General features: G+C 37.7%; 3 protein-coding genes across 4 annotated transcripts in view; 1 reads left to right on the forward strand and 2 right to left on the reverse strand.

Moving 5' to 3' along the window:
* Nucleotides 1-17627, forward strand: part of LOC124299284 (flotillin-2) — a 510013-nt gene that overhangs the window by 333913 nt on the left and 158473 nt on the right. The gene's annotated exons all lie outside the window — the stretch shown is intronic.
* Nucleotides 1-17627, reverse strand: part of LOC124299307 (juvenile hormone esterase-like) — a 28787-nt gene that overhangs the window by 5778 nt on the left and 5382 nt on the right. Inside the window, exon 2 of the mRNA XM_046752445.1 lies at nucleotides 15561-15724. Within this exon, the coding sequence (XP_046608401.1) occupies nucleotides 15561-15724 (164 nt within the window). The remainder of the gene's footprint in view (nucleotides 1-15560; nucleotides 15725-17627) is intronic.
* Nucleotides 1755-8366, reverse strand: LOC124299287 (esterase E4-like). Of its 2 annotated transcripts, XR_006906974.1 has the most exons (5): nucleotides 8004-8366; nucleotides 4151-4298; nucleotides 3668-4013; nucleotides 2413-3427; nucleotides 1755-2005 (listed from the first exon to the last, which is right to left on the reverse strand). XR_006906974.1 is itself a non-coding variant. In XM_046752410.1 (4 exons), the coding sequence occupies exons 1-4, from the start codon at nucleotides 8342-8344 to the stop codon at nucleotides 3057-3059; spliced, it is 1206 nt and encodes a 401-aa protein (XP_046608366.1). In that variant the 5' UTR covers nucleotides 8345-8366; the 3' UTR covers nucleotides 2315-3056. The 2 variants fall into 2 exon arrangements, 1 of the variants encoding a protein (XP_046608366.1); XM_046752410.1 differs by lacking the exon at nucleotides 1755-2005 and having other exon boundaries at nucleotides 2315-3427.

The raw sequence follows: 17627 nt of genomic DNA on the forward strand, positions 1-17627 counted from the left end.
TTCTAAGAGTACAATGAGAAAATCTCATTGAAATAAGTAGTTTTTTAACGTAAAATCACAATTATACAATCACCTTATAGTTAAAAATCACACATTCAGTTATTTCCATTGGGTCAAATTGAATGAAACTTTTTTCGTCCGATAAGAAGGTTTCAAATCTTGTAAATTAATTTTAAGCGAGTTAATATCGTTTCCAATAACTGCACACTTTCCAAAAGAACTTGTTTTCTATAGATTTTTTGTCATTTTAACAATTACTCCCTGTTCTATCGGTTGTATACAGGTAAGTGACGTTACGTTATGCCGCAAGAACATAATTTGGCAAGCATCGTCAATGCTGTTCAAGACGTCGATTGGTGGATGAGAGGGAGCATTGTCGACGAGAAGAAGGCATCTTACAGGTGATCCATGTTTCTCTTTTACGTTGGGCAGAAAAACCTCTCTATACCACTCTTGGAAAAGATCTCGGTCCATCCAGGCATTTCTTTGATCCTTATAAATCACACATAGATGTATAACGTTTTCGAAGCACCGAGGTTTTTTTTAGATCTATCAATGAATAAAAGCGGAATTTTATGGGATCCACTTTCATCGGTGCATACCATTATAGCAACATGATCCTTTATCACTGTACACCCTGGAGCAAATTTCTCAAATTTTCCTACCAATGTCTGAGTTGGTAAGGTGTTCTATCAAAAATCAGTCTCATCTGCGTTGTAGACGTTTTCAAGGCGATACCCGTTTTCTTGTAGAAATGTAAAAAGAGTCTCAACAAACTCCTGTGTGTTATCCCACACGATACTTTGGTGAAGTAAGGGTATTTGATTGGAAATTGAGTGTTGAGTCGATTTTTGGAATACCTAACTATACATGTATTTAGAAGTTGAATACACGAAATGTGGTTACAAGATTGCGAGTAGTATTATTCATAGTAGTTTATAAATTTGAATCATCATAGTAGCGATGTTGATATCGTCTATCAGATTATTTGTTGAATTCTTCAAAGTTCGGAATAGATATTCATTAGAGAGATTGATAATGCGTTGACTTTATAGTTAGTGAGATTGAGGTATTTGGTTGATCCCTGAAATTGTTGGGTACTTGTTGGTTTGAGGACTTGACGAGTACTGACATTGCAGTGATTATCAAAGAAAGAATTTGAGATTTTTCTGAACTTACAGGGTGTAGCAGTTTACTGATTGGTCGATTTTTCATATTAGTGAGAATTTAGAATTGGTTGTAGAAGTGGAAATTTTGTACATAGGCGGGAAGTTAAAGCATGCAGGTATGTCTTGAGGTTAAACAATTCGCGATCCTTCCGCGCTTTCACGTACCTACTGTCCAAGCAGACAAGTGTCCACATCTGGCAGCCAACTGAGTATTGCAAATGGACAAAACCCATGGATAATAAGGAAGAAAAAAACCCCGCGCTGGAAGTCGCGTACGACCCTTCGACTATTTATTAATCGCTTGATAGTATTTTATTATTTAGGTTTGTAGTCCCCCTGTAGTATTGACTATACGAACGACATTGTGTTGATACACTACATCCTGACCGCTGACAGATTCAGCCGATAGGCGCTCCTCTTGCATCGTGGGGCTACGAATGCCATGGCGTTTCTTAAAGTGATCAAGGCAGCCTTAAACTTCGATTCTGCAGCAAAAATTTTTTGTTGGTATATTAAAGCTTTTTCGGGTCGAATCGCCTGTATGAGAGGTTTGCCTACGGTGCTCTGTTGCACAAACCATTTGTAAATTGCTTTTCCAATACCACTTTCTTCGACGTTTGTAATTTTCTTCTTCTTCGTACTTCCATGCTGGTCTTTAAGTATACTGAGTTGTGTTTTCTTCATTTTGATTAATTTTTGTTAGAGTTTATCTGTCGATGCCATAATCAAGCGTAAGCCTAAGGCCCGACTCACCGTTTTCGAACCAATTGATAACAATTGTTACTTTCTCATCGATGGTCAGCCTTTTTCTATTATTTCATCTTGCCTCGCTCATTCTGCAAATAACAAAAAAACATTCGTTAGAAAAATTAATAAACGACCGTATGAAGTTTTTAATGAACTGGAACTGTAATTTTATACGGAAAGTGTAGAAACGTATATTTGGAGTCTTTAATCAAAGTGTTTATCTGGGTTAATCGAAGAAGATACAGTCGATAAATGAGTGTGGGAGAGAGGCGTGTGCTCATACCACATATATGAACAATAATTTATAAAATAATTATATTCATGAAAATTTCATTCTTCTTCCAGGACTCGTAGTTCGAGAATAAATGGCAAGGAGAGGTTAAATTAGCTAGGGTTCAATTTCCTGTAGATTGAAAATACTTTTGATATTTTCCTAAAACCTTGGACGGAATCACAGTTTAGTATAAGAACAGAAAAGACGAATTGATCAACTTACCTTCAATCATTCATATTCCACGATTGTCCGTTTTTTATTTTCATTCAACCACTGTCTACAGTAAGTATGTGAATATGTTTGTTCCCAAATCGACTATAATGTACACTTTTCTTGTGTAATACCCAGTGGGTACTTCGCCTCTTACACCCCCACCAGAGCCTGTGGTTCTGGACCCACTCCCGCCAACCTACATACATACGCTACTTGTATGCATTTTTTATCATTTATTTTTTCATTCTCTCGGTTCTGAATTCTACACACAATAATGCGAAAAAAAAATCTAGATCTCGCTTCGCTCAGGTAGTAAATCAAACTGCGGGAATAATCTTCGACTTTTTTCCCTTGTTGCATAATGTACTTATATATTCAGCATAATTTGATGTTTGGGTTTTGCCGGTAGTGCCGCATACACGTTCTACGAGAATGTGTATACGAGTGAAATCCGTCTATCGGGGTGGGAATGCGGAATATTAAGGGACTTGAAGGCTCCGATGGGTCGACTAGTGTGGGAAATTACTGTACTGTTTTTACGGCTTGTTTTCTGCCATTTTGTTGACTTTCTGGAATTTCTATCAAAATCAACCATTTTCACCTTGCTATACTCATGATTCACAGTCGAATGATCAATTCCAAGTAATTTGCATTCACTTGCCTATAGTAGTCCCTAAACCTTCGTCTTCAACGAGACCCATGATACAAGGTACATCACGAATCTGACCAGCTCTCACTATATTTGTAGGGCTGGTTGTTATAAAAGCCCCCTTGATATCTGGCTCATCAGTACAAGCCCATGTGCTGAATGGTTCGTATTGCCACACGTAAAACTGTTTGAATACGCCTACAACATCCAAGAAGTTCTTTTTCCGCAAACAGCTGACGAGGGAATCCGAAGTTTCATTTGAACAGCCAATGTAATTGCCAAGTTCGAATGCGCGCTTTGCGTAGGCAGCCCTGGGTCTGTAGACCCATTGCGGAAAGCCAGCTCCGCTTTGCATAATGAACTTATGGAAGAGTCCTGTAATGTCGTGAATTGATTACGCCATATTTCAGCATTTGGTTCTAACTGTTTTCATCAACTCATCGTTGGAAAAACAATTTTTGAGTACGTCGTACTCGATGTAAAGATAGAATACGTCCTTCCGATTATTGTAAATGTGATATCAGTCATCCCGTTGAAAGATTTTGTTATTCATCAATCAAGTCTGTTGAAGATTATCTCTAGCCTTGGTTGGGTAGAATGTGAATTTAATCTTACCAATTGTCAATTTCGAAAGCGTCAGAAGGTGAACGCAAGCGCTCCCTGAGCTGTGGCCGAATAACGTCACTCGATCAGGGTCACCGTGAAAGTGTCTGATGTTACGCTGCACCCATTCGAGCGCAAGGACCTGGTCTTTTAGGCCCCAGTTTCCGGAAGCCACTTCGTCGCCAGTGCTCAAGAACCCCAGAACACCCAGACGATAGTTGAAGGTGACGAGAACTACATCTTGGTTCAAAAGGTACGCCGGACTGTAGACGGATGAGTTGGTAGACCCTGTCAAGAACCTCCCTCCGAATACATATGCCATTACCGGAAGTAGCGAGGAGTTCTTACGGTTGCTTATCTGTATGTATAAGATCCGAATTCAAATCCAGTTACGTTTGCTTTACGAGACTTTTGATTTTGAACTCGTGGTTCTATTCTCGCACAGCAAGTGGCTTGCATGCAAATAAGCGAGCCTTACTAAACATAAAAAATTACCTGCGGCGTATACACGTTCAGGTTTAGACAGTCTTCGTCCCCAACAAAAGTGACATAGTCTATGTTACTTAGTTGGGGGCACATGTTTCCGTCGGCAGTAGCGTTTCGGATTCCCTTCCAACCACCCGCCGGCACGGGATTGGCGAATCTACGACACAAAAAGAACTTTTGTAATCGGATTCACGCCAAGAGTTCTTCTTTAGTTGATAGATTTCAATCAAAGGTATGTTTGTTTATCGCAAGACCTTGCCATTTGAAATGTTGATATTATATATTCATCATTGGTATTTGTTCGCGCTCGGCATCGATGGCGGTAAGAGATTTTTTACCAACGAGGGTTGTAAATCCTCGTCAAACCAATCGGGAAAGATTTTCGATGCACTGGCTTCCTTGAGACAATTGGGTTTGACTCATGGATGATCCAATGTTATAAGGTTTAGTCAACAAATATATTTATTAACAGATTTGGAATAATTTGAATACACTGTTGAGTTCGGTTGTATGAGATTCACGCGGGGTAGTGAGAAGAAGTTGTGGCAGTAGAGTAAGTTGGTCTTCTCTTCGCGTTGGTCGAAACGAATCTGTTCGTAAAGGTAGGTTTGAAAAATTAGCTAAGTTCCGATGGCCAAAAAACTACTGGAAGGGGTAGGACTGTCCCTTGAGAGAAGGGATGAATATTGCTTGGGAGTGGGAGTGAGCACGTGAGCCAGAAGCAGAAACGTACATTCCCAATGTGCGATACACATGCGGGCGTTTTAGGATACACGTCATAAAAAAACAAGGAACGAAAAGTGAAGATTGGAGGATTGGTAGGTAGGCAAAGGTATTTACGAGGAGAAAGTAGAGAATTTGTCGAGATTGCAAAACTGGCTGCCAGATGTGACAGACCGGCGTAAGGAGTATCCTTTTTTGCAAATCAGTCGACGCAATTCGTCAATAAGGGATGGGAACTTCCAGCAGTTGAGTAGTTTATGACCTTAAAACGTGACTAAAGTGTCCACGCAGAGATTAGGATTAAAGACTGTAAAACGTGAAAAGAATGCCGCTAATTTACAGCGCGGATTCAACAGTATTCATTTACCCATAGAATTCTTATCGCGTAATTAGCGGGTTTAACATTCGGTCTTATAGTCGGTTACTCCAAGCGGCACCTTGCGTACCTTTATATCAAGATTCGTAGCAGACCTGTCGTGAACCCAATAAAATCGTGCAAAGCTGGTCCTTTGAATGAGTTTCTGTTTTTAACCATCTGATCCATTTTAACAAACAAACCGGTCCACTCGTTGGAAATGAAGGAACATTTAGTCTCACTTGGTTCGACTGATAAACGTCAGATAAGATTACATAAATACAGAGTTAGATTTGTCAGTATTGTATAGACATTGTGAGTGTCATGTCACGCACTTACAAAAATAGAAGAAACTGCATAATTTGTTTATTGAAGTATATATGCTTCTTTTCATAACTTTATTCTTTACACAAACACTGTGTTTTCAAGTGCACGCGAGTGTTGAATAACATTTATGTAATTATAATCATTACAGTGTTTTCGAAAGTATACAGACTCGATTGAATAGTTGAAAGCTAGTAATAGAGAAGTAAAAAACGATGAGAAACGGCCAAAAAATAATTCTTGAAATGATGATCTTGCTATAAATCAAAAATGCCCTTAATCAACTGTTCTAAGTACAGTGAAACTTGCCAATACCGGACATCTTCGGGACTAAAAATATTGTCTATCACTGTATAGTGTATGCTATTCAGAACAATATTAAGGGGGGGGTACACCATGCAAGCAAAAAAAAATACTGCAACTTTGCGATTTTTTTTTGAAAAAACGGATTTATTTATGAACATGCGGTCTTGAATACATTAATATATAAGTCTTTGAGAACTTTAAAAAATTTTTTTATTGTCGAAAAATTTCAAAATGGCGTCGTGACAGTTGGATCCCCAAAGCCGCTCGGAAAAATGGGGTGCGAGATTTGGTGGAGTCGTGGATAGTCCTAGAACACACAAATTACAAAAAATTAGTTGTATATTATGTTTTCTTGTCCACTACGTACCACTTTTTTGATATCTAGTCTCAAAAATTTTTTATGATTGTTTAAGTGACGATTTTTTTTTTTTCAATTTTTCGACCACGTTTCTGCGACTTCAAACGGTCAAAAAAAATTTTTCAGACTAGATATCAAAAAAGTGGTACGTAGTGGACAAGAAAACATAATATACAACTAATTTTTTGTAATTTGTGTGTTCTAGGACTATCCACGACTCCACCAAATCTCGCACCCCATTTTTCCGAGCGGCTTTGGGGATCCAACTGTCACGACGCCATTTTGAAATTTTTCGACAATAAAAAAATTTTTTAAAGTTCTCAAAGACTTATATATTAATGTATTCAAGACCGCATGTTCATAAATAAATCCGTTTTTTCAAAAAAAAATCGCAAAGTTGCAGTATTTTTTTTTGCTTGCATGGTGTACCCCCCCCTTAACGTCTAAATTATACTTCTGGGGATGTTTAGAGTGTCCGTTGTAAAGAGGAATCCGTTGTTGGGAGTCGTCCGTCAAGAGAAGTTTCACGCCCCAAGTGCACGTATGTACGTATGTATATATATACATAAATGATCAATTTCTTTGCTCTACGATATCTCGAGAACGAGTTACCGGATTCCAATAATTTTGTTTTCATCGAGGCGGCTCTTCCAAACTTAGGACTGCTAAGATTTTGGCTTCTATCGGTTCGGTACTTTTTCAATTATTTCAGTAACGGAGTTCCAAAACATCAAATAAAAATGATGATATCTTGAGGGTGAGTGAAAGAAATTGAATGGAAATTGGTATCGTGAGATTTTTTGGGTCACTTATTACGAATCTGAGGCCAGATTTGCAAAATTCAAATTTCGTGACTTCAATAATCTGAAATAAAACGAAAATCATTTGAATATCGATGAAAATCGGTACTCGTCCATTTGTTAGGTGACTGATCACGAATCTAAAGTCGGATTGCGAAATCCAAAATAGCGATTCAATATGGCGGGAAAAAATCTATACCCAAATTCCGATATTGACAGAAATTGGTGAGCGGAGGTTTTTGGTTCACCGATAACGAATCTAAGGCCAGACTTCCAACCTTTGTAATGGTGGATCCATTACAGTGAATCAAAATTTCAAAAATTGTCATATTTTCACGTAATATAGTATCCAAGAACTTAAGAAGCGTTAATAACGAATCTGAATTTGTAGTACACAATTCAATTTGGATATTATTCTTTTTTTTTTCTCTACAAACTCGAAGCTACAGTGTGAGAACGGGTAGTTCGAGGGTTGGCTCATGGCCAGTCCAGAACTGCTGTTTGATAAATAAAGATTTAAAATCAAGATATTGCGATATCAAAATTTCTTCTCAAAAAGAAAAAAAAAGAAATTAGCAAGATTCATTCGAATTTTGTCACTCGAAAGTGTATGTAGCCTTTAGATCTTTTGACAATATTTTCATACATCTCTTATTGTTAGACACATTCGGCCAATTTCAATAAATTATGAACCGTGTTATTCCTAAACTAATTGTTTATAAATCTTTCACTATGCATTCTCTTCAATGCTCCGTTTATAGATGTTTTCATCAAAAGTTTTTATTTTATTTGTTCTTTCTTGGATATTGTTTTTTATTCGAAACTATAGAACGAACACATGTTATTATTTTGCCGAAAGCAGTCTCTTTGTTAATGGAACGTTCCACCAATGCCAAATTCCCACATTTGTAGCTAGTTAAAAGTACCACATCAGGTGCATTTACGGATGAAAAAAATCATAGAATCGGTAACACTGAATTTATTCACTTCACCTACCTCTTATTTCCTACCGGTGGTTGAGCATAAGGAATTCCCAGAAAGGCCGACACCTTTCGGCCATGGGTGGTGGTCATAATGTTTCCCCGCAGATTCCCCTGGGAAACAGTCACTTCCGGTTCAGTAGTTCCATCAAGGTAACCGAAACTTGACGAGAAAAAAATGCTTAGCAGTAGTGGGAGAAAAAGACACTCCGCCCCTGAATATGAAGCCATTGTCGTCACACGATGTTGTCCGATGAGAACAAACTCCACTCTGGCGAATCTTGTTGGTGGGATTTTTTTACGGCATCGAACCGTTTGTCTATCGCGAACGAGTTTGACATGCCAATCGTCAAACATGATATTCAAACTGTCCAACGACCGTCGCGCAAACAAAATAACATACCACCACCTTAATCATCAAGAGTATTATGAATATATTTGTGTCGATCATTTGTCTCTGTATCACTCGGAGATGCAATGCATCAAACCACTTTAGTTTCTGATACTCACTCCTCATTTCACGTTTCAAACTTGATACCGACAATAACTGCACATACTCGAGTCCGATAGAGCCAACAAAATTTTCACTTGTTTGGTATCATCCAGCCCTTTAAACACTAAAGTAGTTTAAAGAAACTTTGTTGTTGATTCTCCCAAAACTTATCACTGCCAGGAAGATTCTTAATCGCCGCATCACTGTGAAATTCTACTCATTGAGAAACCGCCTTGAAACTCTCAGACGCAGTATATGTAGATCCAAATTTGTAAGTAAGTATGCATTTCTTTTTTTACCAGTTCGGTCTCAAATACCTTATGTTAAATAAATATGAAGTGAATGCATTATAGAATAGCAATAATTGGAGCGACAAAAATATACTTGTCGAAATCAGCGTTCCCTATCACCTGAGAACTAGTATAGTATAATATCACCTATTGTCTGCTGACCTAATCAAATCGACGACGGATAAATTCATTTTGCAATTCCAATAACTCACCCAAAATAATTTATCATCAGTACATGTCCTCAAGTACCTAGAGAATCAATAAATAAGTTTAACCTTTCTCAGTTCTTTCAGATCGCATAAACTAAATAGAACTCTTACAATTAGGTAATCTATCCGTATCATGTGTATTATACATATTATTGTATAATATATGAGGTTATATTGTATGATAAATGCATTATACATCATTTATCTATCAATTAGTAATCAGGTTACCTGTTTCGTAATTGTTACCAGAAATATCATCGCTGCGATGTTCAATTTAGCGAATAGAGCGGTATTGCTATCTGATGAAGTCTTTCATGACAATAAACTGAAATTAGTACATCACGTCCTGAGTATCAATAATTACCCGGATTTCTTCATTTCAAATCATATGTACCGGACTCTGAGAAAAGAGTCTTGTTATAATAAATAAGTATATTCCGTTGACTATGTTCAGGGACCAATTTTTAACTGTTAAAAAACTTATTAACGTGTAATGAACATATGTGCCGTTATAACTATAATCGAAATTTTATAGTATTTGAGTTAAATATAATACTCACCTCTCACTAACATATGTCTATTATTAAAAAGATACTCCAAAATTGTGGCTGATAACGCGAGAATTAATTCAAATTTTTTTTTCTTTTATCAAAAAATTAGCACTAATTGTAAAAGATTTCACTCCATATTATCCCACATGAAGACTTATTAACAGTTAACAAATCTTATTTGAGGATTCAAGTTCATAAACTCACCAATCGCACGTTCCAAGCACGTTCTGTATATTTTAAACGCAGTTCGTCGGCCGAGCGATTGATTTATAATCAAAACCAGTGTGACATTGCAACGGTAATGTTATGGGAGCTGATATTACAACTTGGGGCGCATTCGAACTTCTCCTAACATCTAAGGGTTAGTGCAGTGTGTTTTTGTTCATAAATTCCTGATCTGGATGCGCGATATTATGTTCGAGGTTAGGTACGTGCGATGTAAGATTTGTTTCCGGCTCACACGTGAACATTCGGACGTTCGTCTCATCGATTCGATTCAAACGCACGGTACGTAAAGTTCATGCCCCAAGAACGACGTGCGCTTTTCGTCCGTTCCAGAGTAAGTAGGTTTGAAAAAGTGACAGCGGTTGTATCCGTAGTACGATAATGAGGCAATAAGGAGCTCAGCATCACCAAATACGATTTTCAGTAAAATAGATGATCGATTAACTGTTAATAAATATTCATCCGGTACCATTATTTGAGTAGTTTAACATTGTGTTTGATTGTTTTATACAACAGGATACTAGTTCTAAAGAAATAGATGACTCATTAAGTATCAACAAATCTTCATTTCACAGAAAGAAGTAAATATAAATGCGCGATTTCTTATCTACAACTAGATATTTATTTTGCCATATTCAAATATACGATTTGTTAACAGTAAATAAATCCCGTTCACTATAACAAGACTCTTTTCTCAGTTATTTGTGATTTGATGAATAATAAGTAATATCTGTTGTTTAACGACTGTCTGGGAACTCTAACCTATTTTCTTTGGTTAGATGTAGACTCAAGTTCGCCGGTGAAAGGAGCTTTCCCTACGCAGGCGTGGATCCTAAGAATGACCAAAAATAATCGATTTTTGATTAAATCGGTATTTTTTCCCGATTAATCGAGTATAAACGATTACTTTTCTTCTCAATTGGTTTTTGTTTTTTACACTCATGAACGATGCAATACAATAACAATTTATGTGACTATGGTATCGGTTATTTTGATCGTCTTACTTCCCAAGCACCTATTTCATACGATAACTAATAAGAGATAAATGAATATTTTCATCTGAAAATGGAAAACAATTTGAATTGAACTATAAATTTTCAGAAATTTTTCCCCTATCAAGAAAACATACTGAAATTTACGAAATTTAGGTTTCATATGCACAGTTTCAAAAGAATACAAAATAATCGATTAATTTTCTACAATTCAATCTTCTTCGATTATTTTTTTGAAGTCGAATAATCCATGCATTTAGTATTTTTAGCTTATGTCAGTGGGCATCACTAGTTCAACCACGATCTTACATACAGGGCTGAAAACGACGGTGGTGGGACTAGGCACGCTTAGTGTCCGAGTTTGCTGTTTCGATTCACGCCGCAGGGGATGCTAATGGTGTCGGGAGGTGATGTGCGACAGAGAAAGAAGCAGCTTCCGTCCTTCTCACTTCCCAATGCAGCGAATGCACTGTCGACCCTAACCCAAATTAATTAACAATCGTAGGATCACGATGTGAGGCCAGGGAGACAAAAAAAGCACTTCCCGGTACAGCTAGCAACGCATATTGTTGGGTTGAGAATAGAAAAATTTGAACCCTAATCGTGTGTACCAGGGCCTAAAATCTGCCATAGGCTGACTGGTTCCTTGTTTAGTACTGCTTTCAACCACGGCACGCCTTTTAGCGCTACAGCCGCAGCCAATTCGCAGTTCACTGGTGACGGCGCCGCCATTTTACATTTTGTTACATTTCACAACTACCTGTTGATAGAAGGCGGTCGCTTGGATAGCTCTGATATAAAAAGTGTTTTGAAGTGTTTGTAAGCAAATATGCCTAGTAAACCAGAGTGCTGTGTTTTAATTGTTCCGACGCAACGTAACATCTTTGTGGCATTGGTTTCCAAAAAATGAATGTGATGTGTCTCTTATGTAAAAACATCGAGCTCGACACTCGAGATTTATCAAATTTAGCGACGAACTTTGTGAAGTATTCGTGACCAGGAGGTTGATTGAAGAAGAAAGTTTAGTCAAAAATTCCGGTCAGGTATAGAGAGTTTTAATTGTTGGGAAAACGCAACATGTTTAAACGTTTCTTTGCAGACTGAACGTTTTATGACTCGAATCTACCTCTCTACCAAATGCCCAGTTATCAACACAGAGCAACAGGATCATTCTCAGGGCGTTTTGAATAAATCTTGGACTGTCCAGAAACCTGAGTGCAAGGTATCAGCCTGCGTGGGTGCGGGATCCGGTAGGGAAGATGGTCAGGGAAATCAAAATACACAGGTGTGATATAACTAAGCTTTATTCCGCGAGTATCTCCGACTACGACCTCGTATACTCAGACGCTCTCCGGCTCTCCTCGTTGAGAGCCCCCCTCCTAGCGGTACTTATGCGCTCGCATTGCTTGGCAGTGTTGACTCTATACACTGCCTACTTTCCGTGCGCGTATACATCACACTGAGGTTAGCTGAAAAAACGTCGGCAACATAGCGGCGGTACAAGTTGGACGATTACATATAATGAAGAATTTATTCAAGGAATGAACGGAATATATAGATATGTAAATACATTTTTTCAACGGCGTATACAATATAAACCTACTAATACTGTCCAAGGACGACCTACTGATTCAAGACTATTGGAAATAAACAAATTCCATTATAAACAGCTACGAACGGAATCAACACTACCACAAATGACGACAAACGAAACGAAGTTGCGACAAACGAAAGAAACATAACAAAGTTATTAAAAGCAAAAAAAAAATGGTACTACAACCAACTACAAACAATTCTTAAGCGAGTAGGACGTTTGTAGTAAATTTCCCAGGAACTACAAACGAAAAAATCAGTACTGCAAACAACTACTAACGTTTCCGAAGCGAGTAGGACGTTTGTAGTAAATTTTGAAGGATCTCTAGAAGAAAAAAATTATACTACAAACAACTACAGAAGATTTCGAAACATTAGTTGGCAGCAGGGCCACAGAAATTCCAGCTTAAAAAAAAAAACAAGAAAACATATTCTTCTTCACTTTTTACTACAAACGAAAATATCTTCACTACAATCAACTACAAACCATTCTGTACGGAAAACTACCGATATATTCGATTTTTTTCAAAATGGGGTGACATTTTTTTTTTTTATTTTTTTAAATACATTCAATTATTTATTTATTTATTTTACTTCTGGAAGTGGATTCCATCGAGGTGTGTTGCGGCTGTGCATTTCAAACCCTCACATTTTTTTTGGTGCTACTACAAACGAAATCATTGTTACCACAAACAACTACCTACAAAAACCTACAACAATCAACAAGAAATAGTTAGGTTTCTTCAAGTCGGGTGCTAGGTTCACATAGGTATGAAATTGTTTTAATCGAGTGGACGAATTCTGAGACGTAAAAAAACGCTCGAAGATGAGGCTTAAGAATTGGTAGAACAAGACGAAAGGACTCATGTTATATGCAAGGAATAGTTGATAGATGATTTAATTCAGAAAATCACCATTGGTTGTGATCTCGCGATCAGGCGGAACAGTGATTGTGTGAAAACATTTGAAACAGGTATTATGGCTACCTTTCATCACATCATTTTAAATGACGAGTCGCTGCTGCCTAATGATTTTCTGATACGAAGCGATTCATTATAGCAAAAAACGGAAGAATGGAACATATTGAATAGTCATCTCCATGGAGCAACTCTTCATCAAGATGTTGCTAAAGCTATTCAACTGATTTTCGGAAGAGTTCCGGAAATTTATTGCAACGCTGCGTCAGAAGATATGCTACCAATATGCAAACAATGGTGATAATAACACCATCTGGCGGATAACACCCAAATCAGATCACAGTGGCACGAATTTCGTTATCATTGCTGCTACTATTGGCCCAAGGCGTATGGCATTTACCGACCAGGGTGTTCATATTCGATTTGATTGACGAAGACTCCCATTTATCGCGTAACGCCACCGTACACACAAGTCGTACACATTCTGACCATCACACATCGCAGTTTCCTCAAGAATAGATACTATTGAAATGTTCATTGTTGGGTAAGGCTTTAGAAGATACAGAAAACACGAAAATATCCTTGACAAATTGAGTCTATAGCTGTGCTATCGTTTTCATCAATATTTCGAAGTCTCATCATGATGAATGAAGAGCTACTGAATAGTATGTTTCGCACGTACATTATGACAAGTGCAAGACAAATTTCGAGCATGAAGGTAAGATCACAAAAAGAAAATTCACTCTTCAGAGGATGCTATATTCAGTCGTTACAGATTGCGTTATTTGTCACACATTTTGAATATTATCAAAGCCTACGCATCACTGCTGTGAGAATGCTGTAATGAACGCAATTCTACATGCAATGCCGAATACAAACATCCAAAAAAAAATTTCCCCTCAAGCACTAATAATGCCGAGAAATGTATTTCTGTAAGCGAAATACTACTAATTATTGGAATAAATTTCCTAGCCGCATTCTCGCAATATACGAAAAAGTATTTGTTTATTTTTGTTCGACATTGCGTGCAAAATTTCGATGATTTCAGCATTTTTACAGGGATACCGCGTTTGATCGGTCGATAAATATTGACAGTGGAATCTTCTAGCGATGGCGTTTTAGTGGATGAACACGATGGATTCTGCCTCTGCCGTACTTCTTTCCAAGTTAGCCCAAAATTGCATTCGCTCTGTTGAGAAGGGATGTTTAACCTCTAGCGTGATTTCGGATCTGTCCCCTATCTGAAGGTAATTGTCCTTTTTCGAGTACGGCTCCCACGTTGTATTTCCACGAAAAAACAAAGTTGAAGGTTTACTGAAAATGCGTGCTTTAGTTGTGAATCATATGTATCATCAGATAATCTCATTATTGAAAAAAACCTACCCGTGATTCGCAAAAGATGTCCACAATTGCACCATGATTTCCCTCATTTGTAGATCTTTTTCATTTGGGGTTTTGTTGAGAGCTAAGATAATATTGTAGTCTACATGTGGAAAAATGTAACCAAGTTCATCCGCGTGTGCTACTCCGTAGTCCGTCAAAGTGTTGCCGTAAACGTAAGTGTTACTCCAGGTGCCCCGATATCTGAAGGCGTAGAAATATTGGGGATTTACTGCCACTGCATGCTGGTATAACAGGGAGGAGTACATCGGATAGGTGAACGAAGCGTCACCGATGAGTAACGTCAAGTTAGTCAGCAACTGCAAGAGAAGGGATTCATAAATGGCGCATCACCTAAACACTCAATTCTTTAGTTGGCACGATACGGTTAATTATAGAATATTTTACGTCAACGATCACCAGAACTGATACGACAAAAATTTTTTTTCACCACTAGTATTACATACTGCCTGTAGTTTTTTGTGATAACAACTCATTTCGATGAATTTTTGCTCCAAGACGCTACTGGAATACGATTTTCAATTAAAAGACTGATAAGGTACAAGCTCCTGATATAACCTACGCGTACGGTAACAATTTCACATGATGATAGAAATCATTCGTTCAGGTCAAACGATGACTGCAACGACCAAACTCCATAATTGTGCCAACTATTAGTAAATCTCTGTCAAATACGGTAGTAAATTTCGCGATCAGTTTTCAGCTGTTTAGATTTTTCCGCGATATTATATGGTTAAGATTCAAAATATAAGTTGAATGAACAACGTCGGAAATATAAAACCTAACCACTGGAACTCTTTGGAAACATTCATAACTTCCAACCCTCCTATACAGCTGGATATATATACCGTAAGAAAGCTTATTGTATTCCAATCGTTAAGTTTGAGTATATTTTTACTCACCTCACTTCTATTCATTGTTTCAATGTTATTGAAATAGTACGACTTGGCCGCCTTGACCCAAGCGGCTCCAGAGTCCGGTTGATACAACCAGTACGAGAAAATCGGCAGCAAATGATCAAAGTTTGCCAGAAAGTCTTCGAGCCAACCCTCCTTTTCATAGAAGTCTGGTGTAACGAGTAAAATTATCAAATAATTAGGTATAAGACTGGATATAATTAAAATAAGAGCGAGAGCCTTACAAATTTTCAAAACCTCAAAATCATGCCTCAACTTTCTGTTTATCTGATTTTTAAATAATTCATATCATCAGCCGTACAGGATCCAACAATGTCACACCCCTTTTTATTTTCCATCAGCTATGATAACGTACGAAAAGTATTGGTTTCGATCCAAAATAACCGTCTTTAACTTCAATGAATCTTTACATTTCTGGGCATTTAGTATCGGAAAATTAGATTGTTTGAGAGTTGTTGATCCGTCTGTCGGTCTGTCTCGAAAAGCTTCAGCGATCATCTCAAAATGATTTCACGAGAAAATCTGAAATTCACAGGCATTTGCATTTGAATGATGGGCATGACAATTGTCGTATCTCGTGCTCTTACTTTCATAGGCCGTGTTCAAATCGTCACGTCGCAAAACCACGTGACAAACGAGAAGATCCGTCAACGCGTAGTTGGATGTGCTTTAATGAATCTCATTTCAAAATTGAATGACTTGTTCGATTTGCAACATTTCTAAAAAGCATGAACTGTAAATACTTGACTATTTAACTCGTGTACGGACTATCTATCTGAATAAGCAATACGAATCGACTTATACAAAGATCATACAACGTTTGAATGGAATTACCAGAATTCGAATGAAATGCTTCAATGGAACGACAATTTTATGAGAAATGAAGAAAACATTTCACTCAGAAAATGAATATCTAATGACAAAAATGTCGATCATACTTAATCGTACGTCTATTGATTGAAATGATTTGCCGAGGCGATGAAAGGTACCGTGAAAAATGCAGTAATGGACCGCAGTAGTCAGCCCCTCAATAGTCAACGAATTTCCTCTTGCATACGTTCTCCTTATACAGTACAGATTTCCCCGACACCCTGCTTAGTCGCGCCACTAGAAATATGCGCACAACTGAGTTTCGTAGCCGTCACACTTTCCATCGAACGAAATATGTAGAGAAATTGCTCAAGGTCTGATTGGAACATTGTTTATTCTAAGAGTACGATAAAAAAATGTCATCGAAGTAAGTAATTTTTAACGTAAAATCATAATCATACATTTACTTTACAGTCGAAAATCGCATATTCAGTTATATCCATTGGGTTAAATTGAATAAAACTCTTTTCGTTCGTTAAGGAAGTTTCAAATCTCGTAAATTGATTTTAAGCGAATGAATATCGTTTCTAATAACTGCACACTTTCCGAAAGCACTTGTTTTCTATAGATTTTTGTCATTTCAACAATTACTCCCTGTTATATCGGTTGTGTACGCGTGAGTGACATTACATTAGGCCGCAAGTACATAATTTGGCAAGCATCGGCAATGCTGTTTCAGACATCGATCGTTGGATGAGAAGGAGCATACATTGTCGAGGAGAAGAAGGTATCACACAGGTGATCCATGTTTCTCTTTTACGTTGCGTAGGAAAACCTCTCTATACCACACTTGGAAAAGATCTCGGTCCGTCCAGGCATTTCTTTGACCCTTATCTATCACAGATAGATTTGTAACGTTTTTGAAACACCGAGGTTTTTTGTTGAATCTTTCAATGAATAAAAGAGGAATTTTATGGGGTCCACTTGCATCAGCGCATACCATCATAGTAAAACGATCCTTCATCACCTCATGCCCTATATCATCGTACAGTGGGACGAAGTCCTTGAAAAGCGAAGTAAATCTCGAAAAACGAAAATCCGCTTCAGTGAATTTTGACTCAAGCGTCAGGTAGAGCAATAATAAGTCCATTCAAACCCCGAAAACAGAAGACGTATCCTCTATACCTGGCTCGCAACTTTAGTTCAAAGTTGACCGTCAATGAGGGTGCACGTATTGCGCGA

The sequence above is a fragment of the Neodiprion virginianus genome, chromosome 2, assembly GCF_021901495.1.
Source record: "Neodiprion virginianus isolate iyNeoVirg1 chromosome 2, iyNeoVirg1.1, whole genome shotgun sequence".
Taxonomy (NCBI): Eukaryota; Metazoa; Arthropoda; class Insecta; order Hymenoptera; family Diprionidae; genus Neodiprion; species Neodiprion virginianus.

Bases quoted from the DNA above. Each gene is read 5' to 3' on its own strand.
- LOC124299287 (XM_046752410.1), bottom strand. From the start codon at position 8,344: ATGTTTGACGATTGGCATGTCAAACTCGTTCGCGATAGACAAACGGTT. The intron at 4,299-8,003 runs GTAGGTGAAGTG...TTTGTGTCGTAG, and splicing joins CCACCGGTAGGAAATAAGAG to ATTCGCCAATCCCGTGCCGG. The intron at 3,428-3,667 runs GTAAGATTAAAT...ACGACATTACAG, and splicing joins GCTTTCGAAATTGACAATTG to GACTCTTCCATAAGTTCATT.